At 52.9% G+C, this 21,836-nt stretch overlaps 1 protein-coding gene across 1 annotated transcript in view; it reads left to right on the forward strand.

Moving 5' to 3' along the window:
* Positions 1-211: 211 nt before the first annotated feature.
* The window catches only part of VANGL1 (VANGL planar cell polarity protein 1), a 38,648-nt gene continuing 17,023 nt past the window's right edge, over positions 212-21,836 (forward strand). Inside the window, exons 1-4 of the mRNA XM_087828052.1 lie at positions 212-286; positions 9,601-9,806; positions 14,019-14,151; positions 18,844-19,451. Of these exons, the coding sequence (XP_087684178.1) occupies positions 9,736-9,806; positions 14,019-14,151; positions 18,844-19,451 (812 nt within the window). The 5' untranslated portion in view covers positions 212-286; positions 9,601-9,735. The remainder of the gene's footprint in view (positions 287-9,600; positions 9,807-14,018; positions 14,152-18,843; positions 19,452-21,836) is intronic.

The raw sequence follows: 21,836 nt of genomic DNA on the forward strand, positions 1-21,836 counted from the left end.
GCCCGTGCGCGTGAGTGTGCCCGTGCCGGGAGGGGGGGAGGGGGAGGCGCCCGGGGCCCCGCCCTGCGCGGCAGGTGGGCCGGCGGCGGCCCGCTCGCTGCTCTTGGCTCGCGGCCGCGCGGGGCTCGCGGGGCTGGGCTCGGGCTGCGGGGCGGCGCCGGGACAGGAAGCGGAAAGCGGCGGCGCGGCGGCGGCGGGGCTCAGCCTCTCCAGGACCCAGCGCAGGCCGCGCAGCCGGGCGCTGCGAGCCGAGACCGCGGCCGCGGAGCCGCACGGCCGGCGCGAGGTGAGTCCGCCGAGGGGCCGGCGCGGCGGCGGGCGGCGGGCGCGGGGCGCAGACCGCCGGCGGGGAGACGCCCCCGGTCCGGATCCCGCACCCCGGCCGCAGGACTCACACCCGGCTCTCCTCCCGCCTCCCCTCCTCCGGACCTCACCCCGTGGGTGCTCCCCGGGATCCCACTCCGCTCCCATCCCCGCGGGGTGCGCCCCTCCTGCCCCTGCCTCGCGCTCCCCGCCGCACCCCACTTCCTTGGGTCCCGGCATTCCCTCCTGGCTCTTCGGACGCCCTTCTCCCCCGGCTGCCCTTTGGGGTGCGCCCTCGGGGTGCGCGTTCGGGCGGCCAGCAGGGAGCGGCAAGCTTCCCCGGAGGCACCTCGGCTGCGCGGGCCGGGGGGCCGGGCGCGCACCCCGGTCCCCACCCCGCCCCGGGCTTGACCCGGGAACCGCCAGCGCCCGGGGGCCGCCCGGCCCAGGGCCAGAACCCGGCACAGAGCTGGCCTGTGTTCACACCTCGCTTCCAAAAGTGAGGCGGCCCCGGAGGCCTGGGGGGGGGGGGGGCAGCCTGGTGGCGCATCGCGGAGCGCAACAGGCAGGTAGGAGTTTACTTTCAAAAACGCCGGGGTGGAGCCGCAGGCGGCGGGCGCGCCTGTGCGCGCGGGGTCCCGGCCGGGGAGACCTCCCCGCGCCCGGGCCGCGCCGCGGGGGGCAGGACCCGGTTCCCAACCGCTCCGTCTGAACCGCCCTAAGCAACGCGCCCGGAGGAGTGCGAGGCTTTATGAAAATTTAAACGCGTCGCCGGCGGGGGCGGGGTGGGGCGGGGCCGCGGCCTGGCGGGCGGAGGGGAGCTCGGGGAGGCTCGGAGCCGCCGCTGCTGCTCCGTTGTCCCGTCTGCTGCTCGCGGGGGGCCGCTGGGGCGCTCGGAGCTGGTGACGGCCTGGCTGGCACTTGCATTTTCTTAACCCTGCTTTTTTTAAAGTTTTGCTTTTTTTTTTCCGGGGCCCTGGTTGGAAATGAGTGTCTTTTTAGACACTGATTCCAAAAGCTAGCAGGGTGTACAGAAGTTGGCACTTTTCAGTCTGTAAGTTTTACAAGGGTTGCTGGAAATATTATAACTTGCGTCGCCCATCCTCGGGGCTAATTAGCATTCTCCTTGCTGGGGGTGGGCTGTTGGAGGACACAGCTCCTGGGCTCTGCAAGTGAGATGGCAGGAACTGTCTGCGTCCAGGGAGATGTAATTACTCATTTTATGTAACCACTCATTAGAGTTTTTAAGAGTCAAATTAAATCGATGTGATATGGTCGGGGGCTTTGATTTGTGGGAGGGAACTGTTTTATTCTGTGGTTCAAAAGAAATAACACTTTCCGCCTATCTGTGAGCACGTCGCACTTGCCAGACGCTGGTGTCTGCGTGTGATTAGTGTGAAATTTTCACTGTGACGGCGTTGGCGGTGTGACTTGGTTGCAATTCAGCTTGTAAGTAAAATGGGAGAAGTTTGAGAACGGTATATTTGTAAGGACTGCTTGCCAGGCAGTATATCTTTTCACTGTTGTGTATTTGAGTGACCAGCAGAAACCATAAAGGGGAGTTTCCTTTCCAGGCAGCAATTCCTTGTCCCCCGGCTCCACTGACAAATAAACAGGCATTGAGTGAGGAAGGCGTTCTCCCCTCCACCTCCCTACCCCAAGTAAGTACACCGGGAGCCCAGGCCGCAGCAGCATTTGGGTTGCCTGGCACTTATCACATTGTATTTTAATAGGCAGTTTCCACCTTTGGGCTGTGAGCTCCTTAGGATTAGGGCTACTTCAGGTTTGTTTCTTTTCTCCTGGACTCCCCCCGATGCTTGGGACACTGAATCTGTGAGTAGGAGTTGAAATTGCAGCATACTTTATGGGTTATGTGTGATTTGGGACTATTTAGGATGGTTGCCCACCTTCCTTTGTGTAAATAAATAGTTCTGGTAATTGCTCCACTGCTATACATTTCCCGTAGCTCAGAGCACAGGTTTCTGGCATTCGACCCTCCGAGTTCAAACCCTAGTTCCAGCACTTACCAGGTGTGTGACCTCCGTGTCCTTAACTGTAGCGTGAAATTAACATTTTACCTCCCTTATAAGGTTTGGTCTGAGAAGTGAGTGAGATATTACATGGGAATGACTTAAAACAGTCGCTCACACATCCTCTATCTGTAACGTGAGCCAGCTGTGGTTATGGCTCTCGCTGGGCACGGGCAAGTGATTTGGGCATAGTGCTGTGCTATATCCCAGAAGGGGCACAAGACAGGATTCGGTGGACTTGGGGCTGACTCATGTTTCTCCTGGGGCCTTTGATCTGGCCTGAAGCCTGATGAAAAGGGTGCATGTGTGTTCTGCTGTCTGTCTCCATCACTGTCCTTCTGAATCCCTCTTAATGGACATCAATCATTGGACCCGGCACCGTGGGATTACAGAGGAGGTAGTCCCCATGAAATCTATTTTGCTGAAGCTTAGATGTCTAGCAGGGGCAAAGCGCTGGCTTGAAAGCAAATATACACCATAGAACCCCAGGCACGTTAACTTCACAACTCTTCAGAAATCTGTACTGAGCTGCTGGGGTTTTAGAGGTAATTAATGACTCCAGCCAAGAGCAGTTATTTCGGGAAGGTGAGCTGAAATCATCGGCTAGGCAGGTAAAATGAGGTTGACATTTCCTTTCCTTGTGAATAGTGGCCCAGAATCATTCATTTATAAGAGCTCTATTGTAACGAAAGAATCACGGGATTTGCCATAAATGCCACAAGCCCTCTGATCCCCACATCAGTGACCTGGATGATGTTTTATGGTTTATAAACCACAAGTTCAGCAAAATGTTTTGCAGACCTTGCCATTGTTCTCCACACCCTTTCTTACAACCCTGAGGTCCTTCAGGTAAACCCAGTAAAAAACGCACAGCCTTCTCTGATCTCTGGGATAGTCACTTCCAACCTGGGAGCAGTAAAAGGAGGCCTGCAAGGGACAGATTGGAAATCATTTAAATTACTTAGCTATAGTTAATGGTGTTCATTAAAGATAGACTATTATGGACTCCCAAAAAGTATTCATAAGTTCAGTGAAAATGAAACGATAGTTCTATGCCACACTAAGGTATTCTGAGAGAATTTCACTTGATTGAATAATAATAGTGCCCTAACAGTTGTGGGTACTTATCATATGCCAGGCACTGTTCTAAATGATATGAATTATCTCACTTAATAGCCACCATGAGCCTATAAGGTAAGTAAAATATAAATCAGTTGTTATAGTGAGGGAAACCAGCACAGAAAGGTTAAGTAACTCAATCTGAGGTAACACAGCCGATAAGCACCGGAGCCAGGATTTGAACAGTGACAGGCTGTCTAACCCCAGGACCTGTGCTCATTGCTTCTCTTCTGTAGAAAAAAAGTTGACTCTAAACAAAATTATCTAAACTGTCACTTTCCCCTTGAGTGCCATATGAATATACACGGGTAGCTTGAGAAAAGTGTTAGCTTCAAAACATAGTCCAAAGGGGGGGTGGGGGGGGCGGCGAGGGCTGGGTGGAGGTGGGCAAAGGAGGAGGGATATGGGGACATCTGTAATAGTATCAACGATGAAAATAAAGTAAGAAAATAGTAAAAATAATAATTAATGGAGTGAACCCTTTAGAATTATGTATGTGATAAAAATTAAATATTCAGAGTCATGTACACAAAATACTTCCTCCCCTCAGAAGTGCACCCACTGCAGAAGGAGGGAAGTGAGGTGAGGGCAATGGCCCCCTCAGCTCAGGGTGTCTCTGTGCCCTGCCGGGGAGCCTCCTACCCTCCTCACCGGTTCCCTTAATTACGCAACAGCGCCTGGCAGAGCTGTTGATGTTTTTGATTCCTTTCCGTGCAGGTTGGCTTCTGTTTACCACTGTCATTACCGCAGCATGTCCTTTCCCTCCCTCCGACGGGTTTCTGAACGCCACGCTTTCCCCTTAGGGAGTAGGTGCAGCTTATGTGCGTGAATGTGACTTTAGGGGAAGATTCTCTTCGAGGCCACGGGCCTTGACTCTGCTTTTCTAAAGGGTGGCGAGGCAGGTTCCCCGGGACACTTTTGCCCGAGAATTCCAGAATTGAGGATGCTGCCGCTCAGGAGCGTCCTGTGCACCCGTCTCCCCAGCACCCTCCGGCCTTCCCTAGGTGGGTGTGAGGCCCCGGCCCTGTCCGGTGCCCGCCTCCCGCCGTGCCCCTAGCTCCTCGGGTTGTGACAGGCAGGCGGAAGGCAGCGGCCAGGGTGTGTCTGAGACAGAAATGGTGCCTCTGAGTGAGAAGGCGTGGGCGCGGCAGGGCCGCGCGGGTGCCACCCTGGTGGGTCTGCGTCACGGCTGAACCTGATGCCCGCGCCTTTTAAAATGGGACTTTTTTTTAAAAAAAAGTATGTTTTTACTGATTTTAGAGGGCGGAAGGGAGAGAGAGGGAGGGAGGGAGAGAGATAGAAACATCAACATCTATCGGCTGCCTCCTGCACGCCCCCTGCTGGGGATGGAGCCCGAAACCTGGCACGTGCCCTGACCGGGAATCGAACCGTGACCTCCTGGTTCCTGGGACAACGCTCAACCACCAAGCCACACCGGCCGGACAAAACTGAACATTTAAGATATAGACAGCCTCTAAGGGTCCTACACAGTAGATGCATGGCCTCCACGGCCTGAGGATGGCCACAGACACCCTTCACTCAGCACACAATGAGCGCCCGTTAGGACCTAGGAGCTGGGGAGGCGGTAACGAAGGTGGTGGCTGCCCTCGAGGAGCCAGACACCAGGTAGTCGCTCAGATGAACTGGACGTTGTGATGCAGAGCAAAACCGGAACTGGGCCGGAAGGGGTTTAAGCAGGAAAGTGACCTCCACCTTGTGACTGGAGAGATCATGCTGGCTGCTGCCCTGCTGGGTCAGTAGGAGGACAATTCCAGGGTCCGCGTTAACTCCTTTATGTGGCTACCTCCTGCGCAGGCCCGTGTGGCCTCCTAGCGGTTATCACCCTGGGAATCTGGTTCCTTTTTATTACTTTATTATCTTCCCGATAAGGCGGCCCTCTGACCTTATGTGAGTTCTGCTAATTTCCTGTGCATACAGGGGAACTGTCTTGTAAATATTGTCATTGCAGTGATAAGCTTCAGGACGTGCTCTTCTGTTGACTGCATAGTCCCTTCTTACCCACGGCTTCTGTTCCCTGTGGTCAGCCTCTGTCCGAAAATATTAAACGGAACATTCCAGAAATAACCCATTCATAAGTTTTAAGTTGCACGTCATGTCATTCCGAGTAGTGTGGTGGAATCTCGCCCCATCTGCCTGAGAAGTGAGCTGTCCTGCTGTCCAGCGCCTCCTCGCTGGAGATGCTACACGCCCCTTGGTCGGGTGCTTGTGTTCCAGTGACCATTGTTTTACTTAATAGCTTCTCAGTCACCCCCTTCATCTCATCACATGGGCATGGTATCATCTCAGCATCACAAGAAGGGTGAGTACCGAACGGGAGGTGTTTTGAGAGCGAGACCACACTCACATACTTTTATTACAGTATATTGTTATAATTGTTCTGTTTAATTATTAGTTATTGTCAGTCTCTTACTGTGCCTTATTTATAAGTTAAACTTTCTCATAGGTATGCATGTATAGCAAAAACCAATGTATATATAGGGCTCTGCTGTTTCAGGCATCCACCGGGGCTCTTGGAACGCTTTCTCCCCACGAATGAGGGGGGACGGCTGTGAACCGAAGCTCTTACATCGGCTTTTAAAAGGAGTTCACTCTGGAGTCGTGTCACTTGGCTGCCTGTTGCTGCTTCTAAATCCCCACTTAGGTCTCCGACAAGAGTTCACAGTGATGATGGAAACAGTGGGATGTAGAAGAAGGGGCCTGGGCTCTGTAAACTGGATTCGATGAGGAAACCTGCAGGCTTTGTAATAGGTTAGCCCTGGAGGCAGTGGGCGGCTGAGAGCCGGGGCAGTGAGGGGGGATCCTGGGGGCCAGAGGGCACTTCGTGGCGAGATGGGTGTGGGATGAAGGAGAGAGAGTGTGGAAATGGCCCAGGGGCAGAGCTACAGGATGGGTGGGAGGATTGCGTCGCCCCCGGGAGGAAACTGGAGAGCGTCGGTCAGGACAGTGGCGAGCAGCTGTGAGGGTGACCGAGGAGAATCCCAGGTGGAGCCGAGCCCGTGTGGGAACCGTGCCTTGGGGCTCATCCTTTGGGTACTTGCTGGGTGGGTACCTCTATGTTCAGAGTGTCCTGGGGGTGAACGGCAGCTCTTGTCTCAAGGATCTTATATTAGAGTAAGCCCATGGGTGGAGACTAATGGTGAGTTTGAGCCTTAGGGGAAAGCTTGATGGGGAGAGGGGAGGGCGCGTGGGAGGAGTAGCGTTAGTGCATCACATCGATGGTGACGGTGACGGCATGCCCGTGCGCTGGCACCGCTGTGCCCCGGCCTTGCCAGCAGGGTCTCTCCAGCTGCTTACTGGATATGGCAGCGGATGAATGAACAGATGGGATAAAACCCAGGGAAAGGAAGACAAGGTTGTGACCTTTGGATGGGGCTCTTAGCAGTCGCTGGCCGGCTAAGAGCTGCTTCAGCGGAAAGGAGGGAGACTTGGGGTGACCGTCGAGGGGGGAGTGGCAGCATGTACAGGCCAGAATTGTGGGAGAGAAACTGGACAGGGGCGGCTGGTAGGGTTAGGTGAAGCCTTTTTCCCAAAGGGAGCAGCCCGTGATTTACTGCCGGACGTGCCTGGAGTTGCCTTCGTGGATGGCCAGAATTGTTAATGAGCATGCAGCGTGACGTCGCTGGGAGAGGAGTGGAACTTGGGTTGCCAGCTGCCAGAGGGGTTACGTAGGGAGTCTCGATTGACACTCACAACCACCCTAGGAAGTGATCCTAGGAAACGGCCTCGTTTTGCAGGGGAAGAAACAGAAGCCCAGAGAGGTGAGCATCTGCCCCAGAGTGTCACCGCAGGAAGCACAAATAGGATCAGCCAGGTCTGCAGGACCTGGGCTGCCTGCCTCTGAGATCCCCCCAGCCCCCCAGCAACAGGTAGCCAAAGCCAGCTAGAAGAGGGGCTGGAAAGGGCAATCAGGAATTATGGTTTGGAAGGCAGAGGTGTAGGACTTGTGGGTGGTGAACTCCGAGTGGAGAAGAGGCAGTCAGGGTCCTGGGCGAAGCCTGCGGGTCAGCAGAGGGCAGGGCGAAGGGCCCGCAGGGCAAGAGGCTGGTTCGGGGCAGGCCTGCGGAGCTTGGCTCGCCTCCCGATGTTCGTGTCTGCCAGGTAAGAAGCAGTGAAGCCTGAGCAGAAAGGAAGCGAGAGTCTAAGGTGCTGAAAGCTCATTGAAATTGCTCGTGAGCATGGTGGGAGGCAGAGGAGGGGGCCCATGAAGTCTTCCAGGAAAGGGGGGGGAGCAAAACTAACACTTTTCAAAATGCCTGCGACGTTTGTTTTCACATTCACGGTCACCCCAGAAAACAGGCTGCTTTATTTCTGTTTAGGAGATGAGGAGACCTGAGGCTCCCAGGGGAACCTGTCCTGCTCAGGTAACAGCTAGTTAGCAAGCGGCGGGCTGAGGTGCCAGCCCAGTGCCACCTGACTGCAGGTGAGCTGCAGGTGAGCCACAGGTGAGCCTCCAGGTGGGAAGATGGCATAGGCCCTGCCCTGCCCTGCTCCTTTGCCAGAGCTTTCCTTTCCCTGAGAAAGACAAGGAGGACATCAGGTTTCAGAGCGGGAACGGGCGTACGGGTAACCATGACTTTCACGTATCCGGCACTTGGAGCCACTGCTGGGAGCATTCGCACTTGTAGCTCCTTTCTTTCTCCCGGCAGCCCTGTTATGTACATTTTACAGAGGCAGGTTCAGAGAGGTTTAGTATTACGATTGAGGTCACAAAGCTAATAAGCCAGTGACACCTGGGATTGGAACCCAGCTCCGGATACTGTATCTGCTTACATCTTCAGATCAACCCTGGGAACATGGAAAGACGGTGGCTGGTTGATTTGACAAACGAGGAAACTGATGCTCGGGGCCAGTGGCAAATCCCAGGCTGTGCTAGACAGGGAGGAGCTCTGGCTAGAACCCATGTCTCCCTCTGCTCTCCTGGGGCCCTTGATGGCAGAGGGGTACTGAATTGATGAGTCACAACACCCAGGGCCCTGGGTCACAGACCCCAGGGGGGGAATCACCCTGTGAGGGTGGGGGCTCTGCTGGCTCTCAGGGGAGTTGCCTCCAGACTTGCAGGTGGTTGCTGGGTGGGGAGCCATGGCCTCATCCAAAAGGGACAGGGGCATGGTATCTGCAGGGCCTTTGTTTTTTTCTTCGCACGCCTATCACTGGCTCTGTTTACAATTTGAGCTTTCAGGAGCCCTGAGAAGAAGAGCCCCCTTGGGCATTTGGCAGAGACCAGCTCTGGGGTGATGGGTGCGAGGGAGAGGCCCACTTGCAGATCTCCAGTGTTCTAGAAGTTAGCGTGTGGAGCTCAGGAATTTACTTGGAAATGTTTCTGATTTATTTTTACTGCCAAGCAATATCTAATGAAAATGTGGGAAAAGACTGAGGAGCCTGCCGCTCATATCCCTGTTTGTCCTTGTGTTTACCTGAGTGATTTTATAGGGTTGTAACTGCCCCGTGGATTCGGTGCGTCTCTGTCTCCACAGTCCCGTAGCCTGCTTTTTAAATTTACCATCTTCTCATAAACATCTCCATTCTTTGTAATTATCATTTTAAACAGCTATATGATATTTCTCTGGGTGGATAAGCCTATTCCTCTGTTTGGGGGGCATTTAGATTGTTTCTAGCTTTTTACTGTTACAGATAATACAGTAATAATAGTTTTTCTTTAAAAAAGAAATTAGTTTCCCTAAGATAAATCCTCAGGAATTTGGGTTCCTGGATTAAAGAGACTGAGAACTATTTTTCCCCCCTTTTACATTGGCCTTTGGAAACTGTGAGCAAATCCCTTAGAAGCGACTTTCCTGGGTATTGTTTTTTAACCAGCAAGCTGGCAGTGGGGGCTGGGCATCGTGTCTCAGGCTGTGGGAACCCACTGCCCCCAGCCTGAACCTATGGGGGCCAGGCTGTGTCCAGGAAATGGCCAAGGGCCAGGTATCGCCCGCCTCCGGTTTTCCTGCTCCTGTGGTCAGGGTTTGACTTGACTGTCACCTACCTGTCTCCCTCCCAGACACCTGGGGAAGCTTGTTGCCGCACGAGTGGAACATAGAGACCCCAGAGGAGGCGGCTGCTGTCGTTTCCCTTCCAGCCCTTTAGGCTGGCTTTGAACGTTGATATCTGTTTCCCCCCCTTTTCCCAGAATCCGTTCCTGTTGAAGAGTGTGGCCCCTTGATTCCCGGGCCCTTCGAGGTTTCAGGAACCCAGCCGGTGAAATTCTCTACCTCGACGGAGAAGCAGCACCTGCTCCTTCATCAAGAGCAAGCTCTCCATTGCTATGGATACCGAATCCACGTATTCTGGATATTCTTACTATTCCGGTCATTCGAAAAAATCTCACAGACAAGGGTATGTCAGCTGGGGATGCTTCCACTTTTCCTGGTTGGGGAAACTTGTAGGGTGCTGGGGTGTTTAGATTCACTTTCTTTCTTTCTTTTTTTTGTTTTTTTGTTTTGTTAATCCTTACTCGAGGATATATTTTCCATTGATTTTTAGAGAGAGTGGAAGGGGGGGGGAGAGAGAGACAGAGAAACATTGATGTGAGAGAGACATATCGATTGGCTGCCTCCCGCATGCACCCCGACCAGGCTGGAGATCAAACCTGCAACCCAGGTATGTGCCCTTGACCAGGAATCGAACCCGTGACCCTTCGGTGCACAGGCTGACGCTCTAACCACTGAGCAACACCGGCCAGGGCTAGATTCCGTTTTTAATAGCAACAGCGGTTGCAGGGCTGTGGACGCTGGTGGCTTAGACCGTGGTGCGTGAGAAGCTGAACTTGAAGTGTATTTAACGTGCGTGGGGAGTAACCACACCGCCAAGTTGCATTTTATTGCTTCCATAACAGTTGATGACTTTAATTTCTCACGATTGATTTTAAATTAAAGTTTCTCCCTGCAGTGGAAATGTTTTTTCATTTCCAAGTACTTCTCCTAGATGACAGCTCTCCCACAGCTTTGCCAAGAATGTAAATGAAAATTTGAAAAAACGTGTTAATTTGTTGCTTTTCAGCCAAAGCTGCTGACTCAGGGTCCGTTGTGCATTTGCCACGAGGCTTATACAGTGAGGTGGGGTTGGCCTGGCGCCTGTTTCTCTCTGGCTAGTCTTTCCATTGAACCACCCTGGGTTTTGAGAACGCTGCCCCGGGTGCCGGGCGCTGACCCCTCCCCTGAGCAGGATGCGCAGGAGTGCGCTGATGTTCACAGAGCCTGCGGTGCTGCAGACCTACAGAGTGTTTGGCGAGCAGGAATGAGTTCCCTGAGTTCAGTAGAGCAGCGGCCAGCCACGTGAAGGACCATTGGAGAGTGCCCGCCACTGGGACCCTCAGTCCTCACAGCCGCATCCTCACAGCCGTCCGAGAATGGTGGGCGGTGGTGCCCCCACTCCCAAGGTGGTAAGACTGAGGCCCAGAGGCCCTGTGATTTGTCTGAGGTTACAAGGCTGCTAGGTGCCCTCAGTTTTCAGGCCCACTTGCTGGTCCTTTGGGAGCCCACGCTTTTTCCCTGGGCTGTGCAGGAGTAACTGGCAGGGGGGAAAAGGGAAAGGAAATGAAGGCTAACTCATGTGACTCATATGCTAAAACGCATTGTCCCAGAGAGGGCTTGCTGATGGAGGGGGTTGGCGCCTTTGTTCCCAGGCGGCAGAGCCAGTGCAGAGGAAGCAGCCAGCCAGGCCCCAGCTGTCAGCAGACAGAAAGGGCAGGTAGTGGGTGGCGTGGAGAAGGAAAGGGAGGAGTACCCGGTGGGGCGGGCTTTCCCCAAACAGAAAGAGCAAACAAAGGACACAGAGCCAAATCATCTTCCCAGGAAATGCCAGCTGTAAGTGGGACCCCTGTGGGACTTGACAGGGATTCTGGCTGGGGCCAGAGGGGGTTTGCAGCCGCCACCAAGGGCTCAGCTCAGTTGCCTCAATGGATGCCTTCACACACACGCAGGTCCAGGCACGTGCCGGGCCTCCTGCGTGCCCTGGCCTGCTCCGCCTGCCCCTCTCGCACACACACGTGCACAAACACACTTATCTTTACTCATCCAGGCAGATGTTGCATGGAAACAGGCTCAGAGATAAAGACACCAGAGATAAACACACCTGTTCAGCAAAGGCACACAGGTGACCTGGGCCACTTAGGCGGAGCTGAAAAACACCAAGTGTGCTCGTGTCTCTTTCAGTGGCTTGATCGCCTTACTCCCTGTCTCCCGTTTGCATCCTCTGATGGTCTTCACCACTGGGAGCTCCCCAGGGGGCGCTTGGCCCTTCTTTAGAGTTATGGCCTTGGGAGCTATTGGGATAGACATTTGGAGACCTGTTGCGTTGAGGCAGCCACGCTGTGGCTTGCAGCTCTGTTAGCTGGAAAGCACTGACCAGCAGTATTTTTGTTGGTCTTTTCTATTTAGTACTGGCTCAGAGACCTCCCCGGAGCAGTCATTCAAGACCAGTGCTTTTCATAAGAGCCGTATGGCAGTTCTTGCTCCCTTGACAACAGGACCAGCTTGACGCATGGCCCACATTGAGTTGATAGGATGGTCTTTCCACCCGCCCCTCATGTGACTGTGCAGGGGAAGCCCTCGCCTCTGAGCATCCCTCTGTCCAGATGCACGCTATCCCAAGCCTTTCCCCGAGCCTCCCTCCACCTAATGCTGGTTTCATAAAGAAGCCACTGCACTTTGTGACGTTGTACAGCTGAGTGTTACAACCAGTGCTCCCGCGATTGAGCCCCTGCTATATACAGGATATTCCACAGACAGGCCGCCTTCCAAGCAGTTAGTCCAACAGCCGCCTCCCCCAGGAGCATTTGGGTGGGAGAGCCTTGCGGACCGTTTCCTGGATCACTGGGGAGCTGGTGGAAAATGCAGATTCCTGCTGTCTCCCTTCCCGAGGAATTCTCTGAGGGTGGTGCCAGCGAATCTACCCAGATCCACACCCAAATGTTTTCTTTGCACTGGTTTAGGGTTTCTGCCTCTGGGGATGAGAAACCTTCCCCAGGTTATCAAAAATGGCTTTTATCTGGTTCACCTCCGATGTTACCAGAGGAACTAATAGACTGCCACTTCTCCTTTGGGTGCCATTAAGCCCTTTACAAGCCAGGCCGGGTGGGTGGGGGTTGGAGTGATGGTGGGTCCTAGAGAGGCTCTTTCCAGCCCTGGGTGGCTCCCACCTGCTTCTGCCTGGGATTGTCCAGGCTCCGGGAATTGGCACTCAGTGGAGGGATTTTGATTTCCGGTGGAATCTGTGCCGTCACAGGATTTGACCCACGGGACCAGTGAACAGCTAGATAGGTTAGGGCAGAATGTGACTTGGCTGATGGCAGAGAGAGTGACAGAGATGAGAGCAGGTGGGGAAAGGGGAAACAGTAAAATGGAAGAGGAGGCTCCTGGATCTGGCCTGGAGGCGGGGTGGGGACCCTGGGACTCGTCTGAACAGTTCACTCTGGCACGTGGGAAATCTCCCCCAAGTTGTTTATTGTTTCTCACAGTGCATCCTGTGGAAGTGATTGTTTTTGGCAGAGTGTTGGGCACTCCGCTTTGTGCTATCCCCAAAGTCAGTGGGTGCAATGCTCCTGTCCCACCTGGGAGACTTGGGAGTTAGGACAGTGGCTGAAGGAAAGACTGATGTCAGGGTGGCCTGTGGGACGGGTGAGGGAGCTTACTCTTGGCACCGTGGGGCTCCTTTGGTTGTGATGACTGTTCACAGTTGGGGACGGGAGTGCCAGTTCCCATGGTTGGTTGATGCCCAGGTTTGCGTCAACCTTGGACCTCTGAGCTTTGCACAGTGATTGATTCCTTTTGTCAAGATTGATCCTCGGCAGGGTGCGCTCACAGTCACCCTGGGGGACCACCCAGGATTAATATTATGCAGCCAGTCGCCTGCTTTCCTTTGGAGGCCTGAAAACACTCCCACGCGCGCACACACACACGCACACACGCACACACACACAGGTACATGCGCATGTGCACACACACACGCATGCACACACTTGGTGTCATTTGTCCTGGCTTTTGTTTGTTTTTGTGGGTATCTTTGAGTTCAGCTAGAACCTGTGGGAATGACTTTTCGTTTGAATTCGTAGGAATGAGAGGTAAGTGATTCTCTGTGCAGGTTTAGGATTTCCTTTCTTCTTGTTCAGAGGTGTAGGGTGACAGTGTGTCCCAGATTTTTTTGGACAGACCAGAGCTTGAAGATTTTGCAGTGTTGTCCCAATGAAAAGGTCCTAGAAAATACGTTCAATCAAATTATATCCAAATCAAGGCAATCACTTTACAATAACAGTGTGCCTTAGCTACATGAATTCTAAAAGTTGCAATTTTAGGCTCTGAAAAAATATGAGCACTGTTGATGGAGATGTAACAGTCTTTGTTTTGGGTCCTGGAATGGCAGAAAGAAAATGCTAAGAACAACTTAACCTTTTGCACGGTGACAGGGAGTGGCGATAGGTGGGTATTGGCACCGTGTGTGTGTGTGTGTGTGTGTGTAATTTTCCTAAACTCAAAATGAACTTTACAAAATATTTTGATGAGAGTCAATTAACATGGGATAAATATACTAGTTATTATCTTTCTTTTTCAGGGAAAGAAATAGAGAGAGACACAAGTCACCCCGGAATAAAGATGGCAGAGGGTCAGAAAAAGCCGTCACCATTCAGGCTCCCACCGGAGAGCCCCTGTTGGGAAACGACTCCACTCGGACAGAGGAAGTCCAGGTAAGGATCAAAGGCCGCCTGTAAGCACGCGGCCCCTTGATCAGGATTCCTTTTGGTAAATGTTTCTCTAAGCCTTGTTGTAATAGGTTCTCTTGGGCTTTTCTCGTTGTTTTTCCAGCATGTTAATTAGTTTGTCTATGTCCCGTGGTTTCTTGTTGGTCTGAGGACGGCCTGCGCTGCCGTTGGCTGGCTTCTGCTTGCTTCCCAAGTGTGATTGCTGGGCCTGCTCTGAATGGTGTTGAAAAGAAGTCATCCGGGCTGACATAAGGGCGGAGGAGGGAAAAGTTACGGGCTGCGGTCTCCGGGGACTCGTTGCAAGTGGAACAGGAGGAAAGAGGGAAGGACCTTCCTTCCAGAAACCCCGAGTCGCGTGGGGAGAAGGGCAGGGTGGTTAGGACCGGACATGAGATAATTCGGGGGCTGCAAACGTAGATGCCTGGTTGGAAACACAGATGAATGAAATAGGCCCCAGGACACAGCAAAAGGCAAAAGTATATCAGGCGAGCTTGGGGGTGAACAGCGGCCCGCGGCACGGAGTGTGGGGTGGCAGCGAGCGGGGGGCTCTGGGCCCCACGGGGTTGCATTCCCTCCGCGTGGGCCGTGGCAGCCCCTAGCTCCAGATGCCTCACACTGCTCCGGAGCTCAGGGATTCTGTCTGCGGTCCTGGGGCCTGTGCTATTTAAGAAAAGCTGGAAATACGGGTTTTATGTGCAATCCCTATTTCACTCAGTTTTTTAAGCACTGTGGACCCTTGAGCAACACCGGCTTGAACTGTTGCGGTCCATTTACATGCAGATTTTTTTCATTAAGTGCAGTCCCGTAAATGTAGTTCCTCAGCCTCATGATTTTTTTAAATAATACTTTCTCTAGCTTACTTACTTAATTTACTTATTTGTTTTATTATTTTTAATCCTCTCACAAGGATATTTTTTCCATTGCTTTTCAGAGAGAGTGGATGGGGTGCGGGGGAGAGAGAGAGAAACATCGACGTGAGAGAGACACACCGATTGGTTGCCTCTTGTACGCTCCCCAACCGGGGCCAGGGGCCGGGGATTGAGCCCACAACTGAGGTACATGCCCTCGGCTGGAATCGAACCTGAGACTCTTCAGTCCGGGGGCTGACACTCTAACCACTGAGCCAAGCCAGCTAAGGCTAGCTTACTTTATTTTAAGAAAACGGTATATGATACATATAACATACAAAATATATGTTAATTGTTTAGGTTATTGGTAAGACTTCCTTCTAGTCAGCAGTAGGCTATTAGTAGTTAAGTTTTGAGGGAGTCACAGTATATGCAGACTTTTGACTGTGCCCCTAACCCCCACATTGTTCAAGGGTCAACTGTGTTGGTAATTTATGTATTTTTTAAAAAAACACTGTGTGGGGTCTTTTCTCTGGGCCCCCACTGTCTGGCAACCCATCTGATTTAAATAAACATCTGAGCTACACTCGGCAACATGTCTGGTGAAATATAGGCACCTCCGTAGCTGGTGAAATATAGGCATGTCCAGCCTTGGCCCCAAATAAACCAATGCGTGCACACACAGCTGTAAAGACGTAGGACTATGGTTAAACCTCTGCGTACCTGTAGTTTTACACAGATATGCATTTCTAAGCAGATAGGTGGACTGAAATTAGAATTCCTCAGCATATACATTACTATTTCACTGCCTGTCTTGGCTCTGGGAGGGCCAGAGGGATGGTTGGACGGATGGGGCCAATCCTAAGAGTGGACCACCCTAAGGGCTGCAGGGGGTCCGGTTCCTTCTAGATGTGGATCCAGAGGTGCTGGCGGCCCATCGAAGGCATTTCTTCTTTGCAGCTTCTCCATATCTCGTAGCTACATTGGGAAGCTGTTGGTATTTACTCCAGGATGTGGTGGGGAAAACATTGAAACGGGCATTTGGAGGCTGCACTTCTCCTGGGCCATGCGACCTTGGGCAGGCACTGCCTTGCTGGGCCTCAGCGTCTTCCTTGAAAACCTAGGGACTTGGGTTAGAGGATCTTAGATCCTTTCTGTTCTGAGAACCTCAAGCTGGAGACGGCCCTTTGGACATCTGCATTTTTTAGACCCAGATGTGCACACGTTCTTAACATGGACGGAGGATTTAGTTAGCGACTCTTTGGCAGGAAACAGGGTAAGGAGCTAAATCAGAGCAGTGTTGCGGTCAACAAAATGGCAAGATACGAGTAATGAGTTCAGCATTGGTTATCCACTAACCATGAGGCCCACTGCAAAACGGAATCCAGTGTTGCCTTCACTGAGAGTGTTACAGAGTAAACTATTTTAGGTAGCCCGGGAACTTACTTTATATTAAAGCAAGTTGTCATCTTTGAATCTGTAGCTGTTTTTTCTCCCTGCTTGTGATGTTTTTCTTTTTAAAAAAATTAAATTTACACACACAGAAATGAGCAGATTAAAGTATACACTCTGATCAATTCCAAGAGCTGAATAAACCCATATAACTCATAATCCTATCGATATATGTATTTTTATTACCCTAGAAGGTTCTCTCGTGTTCTTCCCGGTCAGTCCCTGGGACAGTCCCCCACCCCCTCCTCTGCAAAGCAGGCCCTGTTTTGATTTCTAGCACTGTAGATTAGTTTTGCCTGTTTTAGAATTTAATGTAATTGGAACCACATTCTTCTGATTTGGACTTTTTTCCCACTCAGCAGCATGGTTTGGAGATTGATCCACGGTGTGGTGTGTTTCCGCAGTTCACTCTTTGGCGTTTTTGCTGAGTAGCGTTCTAGTGTCTGAATGTTCCACAATTTGTTATGCATTCTCCTGCGGACAGGCATTTGGGCTGCACCACTTTTGGCTATGATGAATAAAACTGTTAAGAACATTCTCATACAAGTCTTTTGTGGACATATGTTTTCATTTATTTTGATAAGAACCTGGAAGTGGAACTGCTGGGCCATACAGTGAAGCATATATTTAAATTTAGATGAAACTGCCAGACTGGTTTGCAAGAGCTAGTGTACATTTTATACGTCCACCAGCAAGGTTCGAGCGTCTTGGTTGCTTCTCTTGTCTTAACTAGTCATTTCTGTCATGGTCTGTGGCACTTGTAGCTTTCCAAGCTGAGGAACTGTTACTTCACAGGTCGAGACCTTTGCCACCACCACTGCTCATTGCTATGGCCTGTACATTTCATAAATCATATGTCTTTTTAAAAAATTTATTGATTTTTTTTAGAGGGAGAGAGGGAGAGAGAAAAACATCAATCGGCTGCCTCCTGCACGCCCCCTACTGGGGATCAAGCCTGCAACCCGGGCATGTGCCCTGACCAGGAATCAAACCCTCAACCTCTTGGTACGTGGAGGGATGCTCAACCAACTGAGCCATACCGGCCAGGGCTCATAAATCATATTTTTTATTCTTACTAGATTTGAGGTTATTCTGTTATGAGATCTCTGTCTTGCTGATTCAGCTATTAAACTAGATTTTTCTAAGTTGGTATATTACACATTAATTTCACCCAACTGGTTCCTCTATCTGACTTTTCCAAGTTAAATCATATACACAAGTCTCTGAGGCCCACCCTCTTGGACTCCATGTGGCTTTTCATTGCCCCCTTGCTCTGTTGTTGCTTTCGAGTGGACTCAAGAGGTGCCAGTGAAACAGCAAAATTGTTTAAAATCCTGACGGCTGGGTCTTGTTCAATGAAGAGACTAATTGCTCTAACCAGAAGCTACCTCAGCGTTTAGAAAGAGAGAGAAAGCAATAAAGTAAAAGACAGACATGTTATTACAGTCCTGGCATCCCCATGCCCTTGCTGTTCATTTTGCCATGAGAGCGTGTATTGTGGGAGGAGTTTGTAGCTGCCCTGGTTATAGACGCCTGAATTTGCTTAGCTTGTTCACTGGGAAACATTGTCAAGGAGAGCTTGACACTGGTGTTTTTTGAGTGGGTCTTGAAAACATTGTGGAGCTTCCAAAAAAGCGTGTCCTAGCTGCAGGTAAGCTCTGCTTTGTACAAGGTAAGTTCCCTCTGTGCCTGCCGCCGTCCGAGCTGCAGGAGGGCACTTCCAGAAGTGGCCTTTGTTACCCAGGCAGGGATGGAGGCGAAAACAGAGGGTGTCCTTTGTGAGCCACAGGCGAGCTCTCGGGTGCTCACCTAACAAGCAACAGGACAAGTAGCCCGTGGCCCCCCAGGCCTCTTAAGGGACCCCAACCCGGGGAATGATATCAACTCGTCCAAACGTACAAACAAAAAGGTCAAGTTACGTTCTCTCTGTTTGTGAAGGTAAAGAGATGATACCTTTTGAAAAATTTCAATGAAAATTGTTAAAGTTTTAAACTTTTTTTAAAAAAATATATCTTTATTGATTTCAGAGAGAGGAAAGGAGAGGGAGAGAGAGAGAGAGAAACATCAATGATGAGAGAGTCATTGATCGGCCGCAGCCCGCAATCCGGGCATGTGCCCTGACCGGGAATCGAACCCCGATCGCCTGGGTCCTAGGTCGACGCTGTAACCACTGAGCCACGCCCAGCCGGGCTAAAGTTCTAAAATTTTCTGTATCGAGCGAGCTAGGCTTGGGTTTTCTAGGACGCCCGAGCGGGGGGTCGGTTGGCTCCGCGGGGTGGGACCTCATGTCCACCGTGTCTCCAGGTGCTGGCTTTGGGGCTCTTACAAGTGACCCGTGGCGTGCGGCCCTCCACCCTCCCTGTTCTCTCCCCGTCAGGATGACAACTGGGGAGAGACCACCACGGCCGTCACGGGCACCTCGGAGCACAGCATATCCCAGGAGGACATCGCCAGGATCAGCAAGGACCTGGAGGACAGCGTGGGGCTGGACTGCCGGCGCTCCCTGGGCCTGGCGGTCGCCGGGGCGCTGGGCCTGCTAGTGTTCCTGTCCCCGGTCGCCTTCATGCTGCTGCCCGCGGTCCTGTGGAGGGACGAGCTGGAGCCGTGCGGCACCATCTGCGAGGGACTCTTCATCTCCGTGGCCTTCAAGCTCCTCATCCTGCTCGTGGGCACCTGGGCCCTCTTCTTCCGCAGGCAGAGGGCCGACGTGCCGCGGGTGTCCGTGTTCCGCGCCCTCCTCCTGGTCCTCGTCTTCCTCTTCGTGGTGTCCTATTGGCTTTTCTACGGGGTGCGCATCCTGGACCCGCGGGACCGGAACTACCAGGGCATCGTGCAGTACGCGGTCTCGCTGGTGGACGCGCTGCTCTTCATCCACTACCTGGCCCTGGTCCTGCTGGAGCTCCGGCAGCTGCGGCCCGCGTTCACGCTGCAGGTGGTCCGCTCCGCCGACGGCGAGTCCCGCTTCTACAGCTTGGGGCACCTCAGGTAAGGGGGCGCCCGGGAGGCCTCCGGCAGGCGAGGGGGTGACGGGCTCCAGGTGCCAGGACCGGGGTCTGACTCTGATTCAGGTTTTGAGAAGAGCTGTGTATGTGGGGGGTGTGCGTGGGGGGGGGAGTTCGGGTACATTGACTAGCCTGACTTCTGGATGGGGGGGTGGGGTGCAGTTGCTGGCTCTGAGTTTAGTTGGACCCGCTCTCAATGTTGTTGGCACCTCCCTAAAATGATGGAGGAGGGATGCCCAGTGATGGCTGCCGACCGTGCCCCTGAACTCGGCCTGTGAGGGATGCACCCAGTGATCAGCAGCTCCATTCGCTCAGAACGGTGCATCTGCGTTACCCTGTTGTCCCAGTGGGATTACTAACGGTTCCTGTTTTGTCCACTCTCTGAGGTGCCCTGGTTTGGGCAGTAAGTTACATGGTCACCCTGGTGACCTTCCAGTGAAGGATCAGTGCAGGTGAGAGACCTCAGACCTGTGAGGGTGGGTGTTTTAAAGATGTATTTACGAGAACAAGTTAGAAATACATCGAGACGTCAGGCTTCACATCTGTGCAGAAAACCTGATTCTTTTGTGGTTAACTAGAAGAGCAGTAATCATCATTCATTTATTTAATTTATTTTTATTCATCCCAAGGTAAGCACTTTACGTAAATTGCCATGTTTCGGTCTCCACAGAACCCTTCGATTTAGGTTTTATTAATCTCTCTGTTACAGATGAGGAAATGGGTGTTTGGGGAATTTAAGTAATTTGTACAAAATAACATGGCTGGCCTGGTTTAGGATTCACCCAGCCGTCCACACGTGGGACGCCTGAGTGATGGCGTCTCCCCCTTTGTCTTCGCTGGCCTGTTTTTCGGGTCTGTTTCCTTCCACAAACCGTGACTCCCTGGGGCTGGGGGATGGGTCTCATTGCATCCTCGGCGCCTGGCCTGGAGCTTGGCACACCGCTGGCAGCCACATGGTTACCCGCTGAATGAATCACCTGGGATATCTGACTTTGCCCTCGAGCTGGGCTCTCCAGCTTCATCTGGTGATATACGCCGATGTGTGTAACCTGCTTGGCACCTGGTTATAGCCATCCCTGCTGTGGTGTCATAGCTGCCAAAGGGCACCTCAGTTGTTAACGGAACAATGGGCTTTGTCGTGTGTCTGGCCGGGGCCCAGGAACGTGGAGTCGGGTCACACTGCCAAGCCACCTCGGTGTTGGCACGCACCCTCTCACTCCCCGGGCTCAGCTGGTACATCTTGGACCAGTGGTTTAGCGTTCAAGGCTGCAGCCACCCTGGCCCATCCTCGGAGGGCATCAGCGTCCGATCCATGTGTCTGTGCAGTCCCATTTGGCATTTCCAGGTCTCTCAGATGCCTGTGGGGCTCTGAAGGCAAGTCAGTCACTGCAGCTTGCTCACCTCGGACAGCTCGCTTTCACCCATGTTTCACGCTGGGAGTGAGCAGAAGCTCGTATTAGGACATCTGTGCTGTAGAGCCCGGGCCTGGGGCCCTGCGGCACAGGACAGCTGCCTTCAGAGCACCATCCTAGAACCCCTGGGGCTCACGGTCCCTGGGAGAGACCAGCCCACTGCTGAGCGGTGGACAGTTGCTGACGCGGGGCCTGGGGCCGGGTGATGGGAACACAGGACGAGGGGATTCCAGAGCGTGGCAGCCATAAAGCCCTGCGGGGAGGGGTCTCGGGACAGGACAGGCAATGAGGAAGGGTGGGGGGGTGGAGAGTCCTGCTCTGGTCCCAGGGGAGATGAGTGATATTTGGGACTTTGTAAATACAGGCAGCTAAGGCACTAGTGGTGAGGCCCCCTGGCCTCAGCCCTACCTACCTAGTTGGTGTGAATCCCACCTGTGGAGGGGAGAAGGGGAAGGAAGGAACGGAGGGAGGGAAGGAGGGAGGAAGGGAGGGAGGGAGGGAGGAAGGAAGGAAGGAAGGAAGGAAGGAAGGAAGGAAGGAAGGAAGGAAGGAAGGAAGGAAGGAAGGAAGGAAGGAAGAGTGGTGGGGCTACTTCCCCTCAAGACTCCCTATCACTCCTCCTGCTAATACTGGGTGAGGGGGTGGGGAGGGGACAAGCAGAACAGCCCAGGGCAGGGTCCCTCTGGAATGTTCTGGAGAATGGCAGTCATCCTGGTACCTCACCCATAGCTCTGCCGGCCAGGGGTAGACATGGGCGGGAGAGGCTGGACTGATGGCGCTGTGTGACCCCCAGGCTGGCTGCAAACCTCTCACAATTGTCCTCACCGTGACCTTCCGGTCTTTACTTGCTGACCCTGAAGCCATTAACCCCGGGGAGACCCCGGAGCTCACGTTTCCAGCAGCCTGGGGGAGAGCATGTCCAGGTGGTCCCAGTACCTTCCCTTTGGCTCCTCTCC

Source organism: Miniopterus natalensis, chromosome 19, assembly GCF_054644295.1.
Source record: "Miniopterus natalensis isolate mMinNat1 chromosome 19, mMinNat1.hap1, whole genome shotgun sequence".
NCBI classification, from domain to species: Eukaryota; Metazoa; Chordata; class Mammalia; order Chiroptera; family Miniopteridae; genus Miniopterus; species Miniopterus natalensis.